This window comes from Eucyclogobius newberryi, unplaced genomic scaffold (assembly GCF_026437365.1).
Source record: "Eucyclogobius newberryi isolate DKJ021-1_F unplaced genomic scaffold, fEucNew1.0.hap1 SCAF_9, whole genome shotgun sequence".
Classification (NCBI taxonomy): Eukaryota; Metazoa; Chordata; class Actinopteri; order Gobiiformes; family Gobiidae; genus Eucyclogobius; species Eucyclogobius newberryi.
The window spans coordinates 26,307,026-26,323,107 of NW_027316532.1; the positions used below are offsets into that span (position 1 = coordinate 26,307,026).

Sequence of the window (16,082 nt, forward strand, 5' to 3'; positions counted from 1 at the left end):
TTTGTTTAAGTAGTTCCGGCAACAGTTAAATCACATTCTATATCACTGCTCTGTGGACATCACCATAGCAACGGGTAAATAAATGCCTAACTGCGCAATTTGAGTCAGGTTTTTACGAATTTACGAACTTGTAAAACGTTAATTTTAAGTTAATTATGAGTCCAACGTTAGTGAAAACAGATCATTTGACTGCTAATAAACTCGAACAAACATAGAAACATCTAGGTCAAGTGATTTTAGTGCAATATTTAATGTAGTGTTTTGTGACTGGTAGGTCCGAGATTTGATCAAAAATATACGTCATGAAACAGACTATCTAACTGAAATGACTTTTGAACTAAATCTACAACAGACAGAGAACATTTTTAACCAGGTCTGGCGACATAGCTAAATGATGAGCGCTAACGACTAACGCTAGCATGACAGACTTCTGCAAATATTCATGTGCAATTACTGTCGTGATCACATGCAATGGTATTTATTTATTTATTTTATCTTTATTATTTTTCCCCTCCATCCCTTGTTGGGAAATGGGAGGTTTTGTCTGTAGGAGTTTTTGTTTATAAGAGATCTTCTATAGAGAGTGTTTTTCAAACTTCCTATACGTTATCTGTTCTTTTCCTCTGTATCTACCTCTGTATCTACCTGCGTTTATCTACCTCTGTATCTACCTGCGTTGCAACAATGAAATTAACCCATGTGTGGACAATAAAGGATTATCTTATCTTATCTTAAATGACTCAAATTGAGCAATGACAGGGCCTAGCTTCATGTAAAATACAGAAATAACTAATATCTCAGACCTTCACAGACAGTAAACAGGCTTTTCACACTCAAAGGTGAACAATTTCAGTTTGTAGCCGTGGTATAAGCGCATTAAACTGTTTAACGCACGGCTTCTCGTTTAATGCTCACGTAACGCACGGCTACAAATTGTTTAATCTGCCTATACCATGATCCCACAAACTGCAACAGCCAATTGATGAATATAAAAACAGATTTGCTGTCCGAGGGATCAGTAATCTCTGTTTTAGTTTAAGCCAGTCCCTTCCTAACAGCAGCTAATTTGTTTACCCGTTGCTATGGTAATGTCCACGGCGTAGTGAGTGATATGCCGGAACTACGCGCTGCCATTCGTAAATTCTCTAATAAGAATTCTCGCTGACCATAACATGAATATTTAGTTACGTCGTTCAATAGTAATTAATCATATGCATCATGATCAGGAATAATTGTGTAGGAAGTTTCTTAAAAACGGGACAGAACGTGATGCAGAATCCACGACGGCCACATTTAAAGCAGTTTATTCATCTTATTCCGCCAATTCCACCATTACCTGTGGGGAACTAAAGAAACGTCTCGTCGCTAAAATATTATATATACAAAGTAGGGTGATTTCAATGTTCATGTGCACCAACGTGTCAACAACGCGCCGTTTCTCTGGGCGGCTTGAAAACGTCTTTGCGAACTGTGTAGAGCTTATTTGCCGTCGAGATCGGACCCGTGGAAACTTCCGGAATAAGGTGAATAAGTTAGACGTTTTTTGGGGATTTGTCCTGTCGTCATCTCATACAAAAGCATTGTCGTTTGTCAAATTATGCTGCCCGTTTTGTCCATGGTGAAAAAAATGAACAGACCAATGCTTCTTCTTTTGTTACTTGTTCCTTTTCTAACTCAAAAAAGCCCAAAACCATGCCATGTGGCTCAGCCTTTGTACCTGAGGTATTGGGTCAAAAGATTTAAGTGAACCATTATATAATCTTCTTAGATCCGACCGATTTACCCACGTTTTTCATCAACGTTTTTAAACTTAGTGCCCTGTTGTATGTCCACATTTGGACGAAGGAGTCAGATTAACGTCTGCGTTTTGGGCGGGGCCTCAAGTTTCCGCGACAACGCAGTGAGGATGAGGTTAAACTTGTTGTAGCGATCCGATTGGTTGACGGTCGCTCCTCTGCTTCCCCACAGCAGACGAAGCTGAAAGTCCGTCTTAAAAACCTCCAGCAGATCTTTGTCGATCTCAAAACCTGGGAAAAACGACATTAAAATCGTGTTATGTGTTGTTTTTTGTTTGTTTCACCGCATTCGCTTTGACGTTGTTTATGTTTACCTTGCAAGATCTCGTGCGCGTTTGTCGCGTAGCGGTCGGTGTTGCGCGCCATCTCTCGAGCGGCCTCCAGGTGGCGCAGCATGATGTCACAGCCGTGGTCGCTGGTCTCCCACAGCTCTCCGCCTTCGGGGCCCATCGGGGGGCGCTCCATCAGTGTCAGCAGTGGTATCAAGAGAGGAACGCAGACCAGAGTACCAGGGGACGCTGCGGCGGGCAAAGACAAAGGGATCGATTTATTGTAACGCTCATCTTTCGAAGACGTTTTGGACGATTTCTTTTAGGTTTGGTCAGTACCTGCGCATTCATACAAGTTCTTGTAAAAAGGCTTGAGTATTTTCTCGTAGCCAATTGCAGTTTGCGTGAAGTTCCTCCGTAGAACTGTCCATGTTTCCTCTAACCGAGAGATCTATGCGGAAAGAAAGAAAACAGCTCTTGGTCCAAATTGTTGAAACGAAAGAAGAGATTGGGTCCATGAGAATAAGACATGATTTGGAATTCAAACTAAATCATTTCAATAGAGTATCTTGTTTTTATTGAACCTTTTGTATATGTTTTTAGTGTTTTTTTTTTGTTTGTTTTTTTGTAAAAGCATTGGTTACACACACAATTTAATTATTGCAATCTGTATAACCTGTATAATGTAATGAGAATTGTTGACGGACTAATGGCAAATTTCAATAAGGAAAATCACAAGGTTGTTCGCCATCAGGATAAAAAACCTAGTTGCATTTTGAAGATCTCGTGGCACAATATGATGTCCCATTCTTTGATAAAATAATAAAGAGAGACATTATAGAAGTGGGACTAACCTGTGGCATGTCCAGAGCTTTCATCAGAGCGGTGAAAGCAAACAGGTCGCCCACGGTGTCCTTCAGCTCCACTGCCACGAGAATGATGCGGTTCAGAGTGGACGCGCGCTCCTCCACGCTGCCCGTGCATCCCAGAATATCCACAGCCACGCCGATCGCCATCGTGTGGTGCCTACGACAAAGTAAAGTGTGCCCATCAACACAATGCTTTTCAGGAGCAATATTAAAGGTGCACTCTGCAACTTTTCTGGTGCTCGTCTCCTCCCTTTGCCAGGAATGATCCCCACAATGACATTAAACGTATCTTTTTTGCATGTATTCAATTACAAGTGCTTAAAAATACCATATTAAAACATACAGAGAGTTAATTTACAAATACAGTTATGGTCAATTTTAAAACGTCACCGGCGACATGCAGTTTATGCTTTATAGAAATGTTTTCAAAAGCCAAATGTATTTCACGCCCTCAAAATATGATTTCATCCCTCCATGGTAAAATCCACTAGACATTTATTTTATTTTTTAATATTTGTAGAAAATAGTAACGAAAAAAAAGAATGTACTATTTGACAATTTTTCAAAACTGAGATATTTGTTTTTTTGCAATTGAACTCTTCATTCCACTCCACAGATCTGACCTGTAACTTGGCCTGGTGGCGTTACCCGCTTGTCTCCATGGAGATAGATATGTTTTATTCCATACTGTGGAACACTGCAGGCAAAGCAATAACATCTCCATGGAGACAAGCTGCTGACTGTGCAAAACAGTGACATGGTGCACCTTTAAGCAGCTGCACAGTGGAACATGTACCTCTCCATCAGGTCCAGTCTGAGTTGTTGACCGTGAGGCAGCGTCACAAGCTCTAAACCTGAGGCCACACCCATCCGACCTTTGACCTCGGCAGTCACTCCGAGTATCCTGGCGACCTGAAATAGAAAAAGTTGGAAATTAGGCTTGTCATAACTGTCTGCAAGTAGGCTAACATTTAGAAGCATAGCCACGCAATAATATGTAAACTAATGTTAGCATTGGCCAGGTGCTAACTATCTGAAACAAACAGCTCAGCGCTAAGTCTGGAGTTATTGCTGTAAATCCCTCCTGACCACAGTAATACACTTCTAGGTCTTTGGGGATGTTACAGAAGATAAATCCTTTGTTTTGAGACTTTTTGTTGGCAGATCACAGTGAGCATGCCGCTTTCATCCTCAGGATGGCAGCATTGACGACTGTGTGAAGTCACTATGGACCCATGCATAGTTAAGTAACCCTAACTTAATAGTTAGTTAAGTTGGGTGTTATGATGAGACTAATGTGAAATACCGGAGTTAATTGAGGGCAGATCAGAACTGCCCACACCTGTAGAATAAAACGCCAGGTGTAAGAGAGGATTGAACACATTTAAACAGTGTCGATACCTGGCAGTCGGCCACGAGCAGGTGCCTGGCGATGCTGTGATGGTCGTGACTCAGCAGCAGTTCTTTGGCTTTCTTCAGCACCGACATCTCCAGCGGCTTGTTCACCTCCGGGAGCAGGCGCGTGTCGAAAGTGTTCGGGTCGAACGCCGACTCCGTCTCCATCACCGGCCTCAGAAAACTGCATTCGCTGTCATTCTCGTACTCCTGCTCCTCCACTCGCCGCCGATTGTCCTCTTCCTCCTCGCTGGTGTTCTCCAGCGCAGCGATGGCGTTGTGGTACGAGCTGCGATCCAGACCTCTCCCGTGTCCCCCTGTGTCGATCTCAACCTGAACGTGGCTGTTTTTCGTCAGTCTGTCCACGTGGCTGCAGGGGATGGGGAGGTTGTCCGTGGAGCCCTTGTAGGAGTCGGTTTCGGGACATCGGAGCGGGCTGTGGGACCTAAGTTCTGCCGGGCCGGGCTGTCGTCGTGCTGGTTCCAAACGCATGACCAGTTCAGGATGGTGAACGAACTCTGAGGCGTCGGGAGGGAGGAGGAGGTACTGCGGCCTCACTCCTGGAGAGGCTGTGGCATCGGAAGAAAGTTCATTTTAGAAAAACAATAACTGTATTGTAGGGATACTAATACAAATTCATATCTCAGCATTTTTTAAGCGTGTCCCAATAAAATATTAAGTAAATCCAACAGAAATGTGTTAAAACATGTCTTTGAGCAAGGTTTAAATATCACATGTGAATGTCCTTTAAAATCAATCAAGTGCAATTTTTATTCTTCATGAGCTATTTGTGTAGCATTTTTTACTCTAAACAATATACTCCATATTTAAATTCTGCATATCTTGAAGACGACATTAACAATTTTATCTAGATTTTGATGTATTGCCGACCGCTTCTAAACAGATCCCATTTACCAACAGTGTTAAATTATGATATATACACAATATTGCACAAAACCCATGTGATTACAACATTTCGTCCTCTTTCTGTGTAGTTCTTGAGGTTTCTGACCACTCAATGGAACAAGGATTTTGTTTTTGCTCATATAAACCTATAACTTCCCAATGTAGATTTTGGCCCAGGTTTAGTTCTGGTCAAGTCTCTGTTAAGTTCAAACTTAATGTGCCAGAGTGAACGCACCAAACCCCACAAAATCTTGATAAAATGTACAGAAGAAGCAATAAATGTTGACAAAAACGTCCGATAGAACCTATTAATTCTAAAGAGACGATTTAAAATACATTGAATGTTGCATATTTTTGTCACGGTGGCAAAGTTAAAAAAAGAACGCACTAAACGTACCCGCACTTCTCCAGGTTGAGCTCGGCGTGTCCAGACAAAGTGAATCTGGGGAGGGACTTGTGCGACTGGTCACAGCAGTGCAGGTTTCTGATTGGCTGGAGCTGCTGGTGGGCGGGGCTAGGGCCGGGGAGCGAACGAGACGTGACAGGAGCACCTTGCTTGGTTTGGGAGGAGGTTTGGGACACAGCTGACTGTCCGAGCCTCGGATGGCCTGGCCTGGACGCACAAGGAAGGAAGCGAACAAAGTAGTTTAAAGCACTTCACTTTACGCCCCCAGAAGTGAAAAGAACTTGAACAACAATGTAGTTTTCAGACTGTACTTTTACTCCTAGTTAATTTTAAACTGTTTGCTGCAGTGCAAATTACTCACTCACCAAAGCATTTTGACCATCCTAAATAGCCAGTGTGTTAAAAGCATTTTTCACATCTCTCTGAGGCCAGAGTGAGTTAAGCTAACAAATATTATCATGCTAACAGCGCACTTCCTGCCTTGTGAAGACAAAATGCTTTATAATTAAATGCAGAGAAAGTGTGAGGTTCTAATTTTTACCCGGATGGATGTTTTTACAGTAACTGTTTTTACTTCATTACTTCTTCTTCTTCTTCTTTTGTGTTTTATGGCAGTTGGTATCCAAGTGTTACATTACCGCCAGACTTTATTCCTTACATTACATTACCCCCTTTAAGTAAAAGTGTAGGGTTCTCTTCTAACTGTAAATCATTTTATGTTGACAATATTAAATGATTTAAACACTTTTTCTTTCATTACTTTTAGATATGATTACATTTTTCAAATGTGTGTGTACCAGATTATGTATATTATTGTTTTCACTGCTTTGTACTTTTACTTAAATTATATGATTTTGAATAAGCTACTTAAGCTGCGTGCAGTTTTTTCTTTCTCTCACATGTTTCCATCGTCTGTAGGTGTAGGTTGTACTAACACACTGCGTCTGTAGGTGTAGGTTGTACTAACACACTGCGTCTGTAGGTGTAGGTTGTACTAACACACTGCGTCTGTAGGTGTAGGTTGTACTAACACACTGCGTCTGTAGGTGTAGGTTGTACTAACACACTGCGTCTGTAGGTGTAGGTTGCACTAACACACTTTGCGTCTGTAGGTGTAGGTTGTACTAACACACTTTGCGTCTGTAGGTGTAGGTTGTACTAACACACTTTGCGACTGTAGGTGTAGGTTGTACTAACACACTGCGTCTGTAGGTGTAGGTTGTACTAACACAGTGCATCTGTAGGTGTAGGTTGTACTAACACACTGCGTCTGTAGGTGCAGGTTGTACTAACACACTGCGTCTGTAGGTGCAGGTTGTACTAACACACTGCGTCTGTAGGTGTAGGTTGTACCAACACACTTTGTGTCTGTAGGTGTAGGTTGTACTAACACACTGCGTCTGTAGGTGTAGGTTGTACTAACACACTGCGTCTGTAGGTGTAGGTTGTACTAACACACTTTGCGACTGTAGGTGTAGGTTGTACTAACACACTGCGTCTGTAGGTGCAGGTTGTACTAACACACTGCGTCTGTAGGTGTAGGTTGTACTAACACACTGCGTCTGTAGGTGTAGGTTGTACTAACACAGTGCATCTGTAGGTGTAGGTTGTACTAACACACTGCGTCTGTAGGTGTAGGTTGTACTAACACACTTTGCGTCTGTAGGTGTAGGTTGTACTAACACACTGCGTCTGTAGGTGTAGGTTGTACTAACACAATGCGTCTGTAGGTGTAGGTTGTACTAACACACTGCGTCTGTAGGTGTAGGTTGTACTAACACACTGCGTCTGTAGGTGCAGGTTGTACTAACACACTGCGTCTGTAGGTGTAGGTTGTACTAACACACTGCGTCTGTAGGTGCAGGTTGTACTAACACACTGCGTCTGTAGGTGTAGGTTGTACTAACACACTGCGTCTGTAGGTGTAGGTTGTACTAACACACTGCGTCTGTAGGTGTAGGTTGTACTAACACACTACGTCTGTAGGTGTAGGTTGTACTAACACACTGCGTCTGTAGGTGTAGGTTGTACTAACACACTGCGTCTGTAGGTGCAGGTTGTACTAACACACTGCGTCTGTAGGTGTAGGTTGTACTAACACACTGCGTCTGTAGGTGTAGGTTGTACTAACACACTTTGCGACTGTAGGTGTAGGTTGTACTAACACACTGCGTCTGTAGGTGCAGGTTGTACTAACACACTGCGTCTGTAGGTGTAGGTTGTACTAACACACTGCGTCTGTAGGTGTAGGTTGTACTAACACAGTGCATCTGTAGGTGTAGGTTGTACTAACACACTTTGCGTCTGTAGGTGTAGGTTGTACTAACACACTTTGCGTCTGTAGGTGTAGGTTGTACTAACACACTGCGTCTGTAGGTGTAGGTTGTACTAACACAATGCGTCTGTAGGTGTAGGTTGTACTAACACACTGCGTCTGTAGGTGTAGGTTGTACTAACACAATGCGTCTGTAGGTGTAGGTTGTACTAACACACTGCGTCTGTAGGTGTAGGTTGTACTAACACACTGCGTCTGTAGGTGCAGGTTGTACTAACACACTGCGTCTGTAGGTGCAGGTTGTACTAACACACTGCGTCTGTAGGTGTAGGTTGTACTAACACACTGCGTCTGTAGGTGTAGGTTGTACTAACACACTGCGTCTGTAGGTGTAGGTTGTACTAACACATTGCGTCTGTAGGTGTAGGTTGTACTAACACACTGCGTCTGTAGGTGTAGGTTGTACTAACACACTGCGTCTGTAGGTGTAGGTTGTACTAACACAATGCGTCTGTAGGTGTAGGTTGTACTAACACATTGCGTCTGTAGGTGTAGGTTGTACTAACACACTTTGCGACTGTAGGTGTAGGTTGTACTAACACACTGCGTCTGTAGGTGTAGGTTGTACTAACACACTTTGCGACTGTAGGTGTAGGTTGTACTAACACACTGCGTCTGTAGGTGTAGGTTGTACTAACACAATGCGTCTGTAGGTGTAGGTTGTACTAACACACTGCGTCTGTAGGTGTAGGTTGTACACTTTGTGGACGGGAGCAGACGAGGACACTCTCATTGACACAAACAAACTGCTTTCTGCTACTGGCTCTGCTATTGACACAAACAGATGGACCTACATTTAAATGGCCTAAAGGCGTCACATGTCTTTGTGATACATATTTCTGTTTTAGGCGTAGCACATTGACTATGGTATACATTTAAGTCATACATCAAAACACACATTTAAAATGTTCAAATTCAAAGTCCATAACAGATTTAATTTATGATGGTTAACTATGCAATTCATGAAATATATTATCATGAGTTACTGGTAATGCTTTAAATTAAAGTTCCTTAGTAAAAAAAATTATAATGCACTGTAGAAAAAATATTCAGTTTTAGTCATCTGAACACTATTTTATAAAAACAAGACGCTTCTCATTAAAGAGTCATTCTCAGATTGAAAATGACTCTTGGATGAGAGAGAAAACTCGTGGAGTCATGACGGATTACACCAACTCATTTATAATGCATTAATAAGCACTACTTAGTTGTTTATAAGCCCTCATAAGGCATTTACTGTCATTTATCTCTTGGTTATTGAAAATTGTTTAATAAGAAGCTCGTTAATGCTTTTACATAACATTTTGCACAGGGTTTATTGACACGTGATTAATGGCTTATTCACATTTGCAATGTATTTTAAGTCATCTACAAATGCTATTAAATGCTTAGAAAACAAATAACTTGCTATGCTATAAATAGTTGACTTAGGAAGCTTATTTTAAAGCGTTACAGATTTATTGATTTCAAATTGAATTACAATTAATTAACTTCCGTTCTTCTGCGCCCGTTCTGCCTGAAACCTGGGGCAAAGCTACTTCCCTTTTTCTATAGTGGTTTAAACAAAAGACTGCTGATTTGAATGATGAGCTGAATAATCATGATTATGATTCTTGCCATAACAGAGCAGCTGAGGTGCGTGCGTCCTACAGCTCTGTCAGAGACTTTGTCTTTCACTGGTGCTCACCTGTCTCTGGCGTCCTCCGGGGGAATGAGGGACTGAGGACTGGCTCACTTCCGGTCCGAAACACTGGGGACTTGGGTTTCGGACTCAGGGGTTGTGTGTCCGGAGACTGAACTGGTTTACAACCTGATGAGAAAGAGCAAAGAACAAAGGTTACAGTCCCTCCACGCCTGTTTCTTATACATACTGTCAATGGTTTGAACTGATTCAAATTGGATATATATATATATTTTTAAAATAATGTATTATGTTATATATAATTATTGATATTAAGTCAATATAGGTATATTTAGGTATTGATCTGCCATCACAAACAGAAGCATGATATTCTCACCTAGAGGTAAGTAGCTTTCAGACTGATGTGCCTTGAGTGGCCGTCGCCGCTCCAGAATCTGGTTTAGGCTCGCCGGCTGACTGCCACAGCGATCTTTCAACCTGGTCAGGGCAAATAAATAAGAGATATCAACGCACATCCGTGTTAAACGTGTCACGTGGACAGTGAATCTGCTCATTATTCCAGTGAAATGAAACCGAAGAACGGTTGTGACAGGCTTTAGCGGTTTCACCCTGTGGCTCTGCTCATATATACATGTTTCATATATAGGACTCCAATCTGTTTAGCTCCAGCATTCTGCCAGAGGGATAAACAGCTCAGGGCAAAGACTCATGTTCTTAAAGTGACTGATAACCTCTCCTATAGCCCACTCTGGTCTGTGTATTCTCTGTGTTCAGACCTGAGCTGGTGTCCTCTGGTCAGGCCGTTGTCCTGGCAGGGCGACACATCCTGCATGCTCTGTTTGTCATGACAGTGCCCGTTGGTGATGTTGAGGCTGAGGCGCTTCTGGTTCTTCTTCTCCTGCACGGACAGTCCGGGCTCTCTGGGGCAGCTGGACAGGCCGTACTTCTCCTCTAAGCAGCGAAGAGGCAGTGCTCGGTTGATGGGTTGAAAGATAATGGCTCCTACAACCTGCAAATATGGACACACACCACATTAAACCTGGGACTAGACCTAAAACAGAGCCGGGATTGGACCAGGACTAAATCAGGAGTAGAACCAGACCAAACCAAGTCAGGACTAAATCAGACTAAATACAGTAGGACCAAACCAAGACAAAGATGAAGGGGACTTAAATCAGAACTGAGTAACATTTTGATCTTATTAAACACCTTTGTAAGTCTCTTTGACGGTTAAATAATATATATTTGAAGTGTCCGTCGTCGCCCCCTGCTGTCTTTGGGTGGAAAACCATCAACCTGAAGACAACTCTCCTGAGAAACCCTGTCTCACATTTGTCAATGTGGTCTTATTATGCTAAAAAAAAAAGCCACCAGGCCAAGTTACAGGTCAGGGGTCTCATTTATAAAGCATGCGTATGTACAAAAATGCTTCCCATGTTTGGGATTTATAAAAAAACGACCTTGACCTAAAATGAGCAATTTGGTCAAGAAAAGAGAGCTTAGAATGTAGTGAGTTCGAGGCAGTTTCTGTTTGGTCTGTACATGCACTTTTAGTACAAATTCAACCTTTTATAAATGAGACACCAGATCTGTTAACCAGTTTGCGCACAGTAAGAATATTTGTTTTTAATGTATTTTGGAGTTTAAAATTCAACACCCATAATATCAGATATATAAGTTTAATGCCATAAAGTGGAACATTTGTCAGGGGCAAGATAATAACATATCCATGAAGACAAGCAAGTGGCAAACTTCCACCTGAAAATTGAGTTAAAACAAAGTTAAAAATGTGCTCAGTATATTACAATTAGCCAAAAAGAATCTACTCAACTACAATTGTAATGACTTACTTTCTACCCCTGACTTTTACTAATATATACATTATCTATAATTGAAATGAATTAAATGTACTTTATTGTGCCAATGTTAAATATGTCCAGGGAAAGTTCTGAACATCAAAAACAAGCACAAATCCTTCCAAACACTCACGATCTGTTCCTCATAACTAGAGTTCATAAACATGGTCTTTTACCTGTGAAAGGGGCTTTCTATTGCCGACGTAGTATCGTATAAGTGCAGGGACGCTGTCAAATCCTTCTTTATCCAGACAATACTCCACTCTGGAATAAGCTTCATTTAACATCACAACCTAAACATGAAAACTGTGTCAACAAAATAGCAAAGTAACAATCTGTTCCCTCGAGGTAACGCTGAACAAACTGTACCTTCTTATTGATTTTAAAGTGCTGAGCGATGTTGCGCCATTGGCAGGTCATGACGTAACTTCCTGGACTCGACAGCGAATCACGGACCAGGAAATCTCCATCTCGCTGCACCAGGTTTTCTGCCACCTTAAAAAGTCAGATCTGGTGTTATTGACGGAACAAACATGCCATTTAATCTAATTATGACAAGCATTTATAATACTTCAATATTAGCAGCGATTACATAATGCAGGAGAATGGAAAATGCCTCAGTTTGTTACACAACAACAAAACAATCATGTTGCATAAAAATCATACTTTTTTATGGTTTTATGTAGGGCAATAATTAACATTTAAAATACAATTCAAAAGATTATGAACTCTGTATTTGCTGTACTTTTTGAATTATAAATCTGTTCGTGACTTAAGTAAGCAAATAAAGGTGAACAGGTAACTTTTCTGGTGGAGGATCTGCCATCTGCTTGTCTCCATGGAAACGTTGTTGCTTGGTCTGAAGGGTTCAACAATATGGGACTTATCAATATCCATGGAGACAAGCATGAAGTCAAGTTTTCGAGGCAGTTGAAGAATACAAAACAACCGGAAAAAGATAAGTTTAATGTTAACGTTTTAGACAATACAATAACATCTCCATGGAGACAAGCAGAAAAGCCTGTGGACCTGCTCTTTGAATTGAATTGAAAGGTTACCTAGTCCACCTTTAACATCACTTTTAACAGAACTCAGAACAAGCCTCACTTAAAGAGGACGTATTGTGCCAAATCCACTTCAGTTTTTAGCTTTTAAACCGCCGTGTTTCCTCAGTATTTTCCTACTCAAAGTTGTACTTCGCTGCAACTATTTGAAAAATGAAGACTCCAAGTGATACACAGTTCAGTGCTAAGTACAGGGGAAAGCATAATATGTCTCCTTTAAACAAAGCTTTGCCTTGATAAGTTGCACTTGCTTAAATAGAAGTGGATCACTGAAACACGTCACATGGTTGGATCCATACACAATTAAAACTAGGCCAGTCCAATATCAGACTTTACACAACTGTTAACACCGGATAGAGTGTGCAGATTTGTGAGCTAAAGAGGCTATTTCCATGGCACAGTCATCGCTCTGTCTCTCACAGACTTTAATTAAGTGAGTGTTTACAGTGTAAATGGTTCGGTTTAGTCGGAGGAAGCAGCTTATTAAAAGTGATTAGATCTTATAGGGCTTTAACATGCAGGGCACGGGGGCAGCCTGCGCCCTCTCGCCCTCTCGCCCTCTCGCCCTCTCGCCCTCTCGCCCTGAACACTGTCTCTCAGGACACACCAGTGGAGAAGTTTTCATTTAGACATTAACTGTGATGTGAAAGAATGTAATACTGTGCAAGATTAGGGCTGGGAATCACAGAGTTCCCTCACGAGTCACTACGAAGATACAAGGCTCACAAAACCATAATATCACATTTTTTAGCTATAGATCCGATAATCAATATACTGCACATGATATTCTGCAATATATCACTATCTTTTAAGAGCAAAACACATTTTAACAACAGTAAGTCTTTGTTAAACCACTACTTCTTCAAACGTAACGCGAAATACATACATTTTAGCAATCAAAACAGTAAAAATCAAAGATATTACATAAACAAGTTGGTTTTCTTTTCTCTTAATGTGTAGCAGTGTAATCATTTTGTCAAATTTACCAAATTAGTAATGACTATAACAATATATCGATACAGCAGCCAACAATATCGCAACTCAATCACCAAATTTAGTCCCACAATATATCGACATTTTGATATTTTACACTACCGTATATAACGCAAATGAATGAAAATGGTAAATTAATGTGTTGCCATTCTCAAATCACAAAGACTGCAATTATAAAGCAAAAGATTGTCCTTTGTAAATCAGAACATATTCTATCTTTTTATGCGGTAAACCCCGACAAACTCCCGCGTGTGAAAGCTCCTGGACGTGTTTAAAAGGCTCAGTGAACAGAAACACAAGCCCTTCACATTAGCATCCATTTTACTCATTAAATCCATCTATTATTTGTAAAAAAGTTGTAACTCTCAAGCGTCTGTCAACACTGTCTATTGCTGTGCCATTTATCTCGGTGAGTGCAGTGCATAAATCTAACTTTAAACGCTTAGGAGAGACGATCTGGTTGGACGAGTTTCTCTGCAGGTTGAAAGGAGCGACAGGCCGGACCAGTGAAGCGGTTGTAATTAAGTGAAATCATAATGTCAAACTGATAACTCTGGGCTGTTACCATATCAAAACGTCAATGTTACGATCGTTGTGGGAGAAAACACCACAATTATTCACTATCGCGACCAAACGACAGCGACGTTTTCCAATTTCATTTCATTACTGTTCTTCAAGTTTGTCGCAGACTCAATTTCAGGTCTAAAATTGTGACTATGTGATTATTTTCAAGTTCTTCTCACGATGACGACCTGACTCACCTTATAATCTTGACACCTCTAATTGATTATAGTGATTACTGAGGGCACAAAATAACCGTGAGAACTATAACAAATTATGATCTTGAGAATTTTAGAAGCGAAAATAAATCATTTCAATTCAATCCACGTTCAAAAGCGTGTGGATTTATGCATGTAACGCTTTATATCTGGCTGTTTATGTCACAGTTACTCTACTTTATGGTTTAGAGAGTTTGATTTCATAAAGCTTGCCGCGTGCAAGACGGAACAGTAATAATCAGACTGTTGGACTGATAGAAAATGGACTGTTGTGGAGTCAATAACGGTGCGCAGTGGTACAATTGTGCCGTTTGTTCTCACACAGTCGGGACACTTTGACTTCGTGGTCGTCCTGGGCGCGTTACCTGTCTCGGGATGGCTCCGTGGTACCATGCGTGGCTCCTGGGCTCATCGCCGTTCATCTTCAGCTCCTCCTCCAGCTCTCGGCGAAGCTTCTCCGGAGGACAGTCCAGGATGAACTGGTCTCTCGAGAACTGCAAAAGCAAAACAATCGCAATATAGATCACTACATGTTTGATGTGTCCTGCAGATCAGGTTTTTTTCTGTTTAAAAGTGACGTCAAGATTCTTTCAGTTCATTCAGAATTGTGAGAATTGTAAGAAAGAAAAAATAAGCATTGTGAGAATTTTAGACGTAAATGCAAGTAATTAAATTCAATCTACACACCAAAAAAGAACATGTAAAAGTCAAGTGTTGTTTGTGTGTCTGGGTTGGTCTGGACCTGGTTGAGTTCTCGTTCAATCTCATCTAAAGGCTGGTTCAGTCTTGGTTTTGTCCTAGTTCAATCCGTGATCTAGTCCTGGTTTAGTCCTGGTTTAGTCCTGGTTTAATCATGGTTTAATCATGGTTCAATCCTGGTTCAGTCTTTGTTTTGACCTGGTTCAATCCTTGATCTAGTCCTGGTTCAGTCTTGGTTTAGTCCTGGGGAAATGTTGGACAATGTGAATGAAAGAGAATCAAGAATTTTACTCGTTCTTGATCATGGTGTCGATAATTGTGAATAAAAAAGCGTAGAATCATGATCATTTTTTTCCACAACAATCCTAACATAGACATTAGATCTAGTGACATCTGTTACACAAACACATTAGCCACGTGCTAAAAGACCCCTGCTCACAATAACACATAATAAACAACACAAGTAACGCACAATAAACCACATTCCACATGTCGATCTTCACAAATCAAGAACACTACGTCCAGTTTTGCCTCAAACCCCAAATATTTAAGACCTTACATTGTACTATAAAACAATATTGTAAAACCAAACTACTTCACATAGTATCCTATTTTGAAAAGGTCAATTAACTTAAAAAGCCAAAAGAAAAACAAACTTTCCACAAACATTTGAGTTATTATTCTGGAATAGTTTTAGACAGCATAGATTTACTCTTACTTTATATATATTTCACAGTTTTAACAGAGTATTGTTACTTGATCAAAAGCTTTGGTTACTCTTCCTAGCACGAAAACAAGCAACACAAGCTTTATGTTCACAATATTAAATGATTTTAACATCTTTTAGCGCTTCTTCAGATTACATAGTGTTTCCAGTCAGGTACAATTACTCTTACTTAAGTAGCAGTTTACCAAAATACTGCAATCATATTCGAACAACGTCATGAACACAGACTTACTTCGCAGCTGCTTGGTCTCTGCATGGCTCCTCAGAAACGCCCTCATAACAAACGACACACTTAATTCTTAATCCTCTCGCTTTACGACAAAGTCTTCTGTCTGTTTTCCATTTC

At 40.9% G+C, this 16,082-nt stretch overlaps 1 protein-coding gene across 3 annotated transcripts in view; it reads right to left on the reverse strand.

The window, feature by feature from the left end:
- The window catches only part of bcar3 (BCAR3 adaptor protein, NSP family member), an 88,870-nt gene that overhangs the window by 552 nt on the left and 72,236 nt on the right, over positions 1 to 16,082 (reverse strand). For all 3 annotated transcript variants that reach the window (XM_072438441.1, XM_072438442.1, XM_072438443.1), the window contains 13 exons: positions 14,676 to 14,804; positions 11,844 to 11,969; positions 11,651 to 11,767; positions 10,395 to 10,627; positions 9,995 to 10,095; positions 9,664 to 9,786; positions 5,633 to 5,848; positions 4,336 to 4,898; positions 3,731 to 3,846; positions 2,920 to 3,091; positions 2,405 to 2,516; positions 2,111 to 2,314; positions 1 to 2,027 (listed from right to left, as the gene is read on the reverse strand). The exon at positions 1 to 2,027 is cut by the window's left edge and continues 552 nt beyond it. In XM_072438441.1, the coding sequence (XP_072294542.1) occupies positions 1,849 to 2,027; positions 2,111 to 2,314; positions 2,405 to 2,516; positions 2,920 to 3,091; positions 3,731 to 3,846; positions 4,336 to 4,898; positions 5,633 to 5,848; positions 9,664 to 9,786; positions 9,995 to 10,095; positions 10,395 to 10,627; positions 11,651 to 11,767; positions 11,844 to 11,969; positions 14,676 to 14,804 (2,391 nt within the window). In that variant the 3' untranslated portion in view covers positions 1 to 1,848. The remainder of the gene's footprint in view (positions 2,028 to 2,110; positions 2,315 to 2,404; positions 2,517 to 2,919; positions 3,092 to 3,730; positions 3,847 to 4,335; positions 4,899 to 5,632; positions 5,849 to 9,663; positions 9,787 to 9,994; positions 10,096 to 10,394; positions 10,628 to 11,650; positions 11,768 to 11,843; positions 11,970 to 14,675; positions 14,805 to 16,082) is intronic.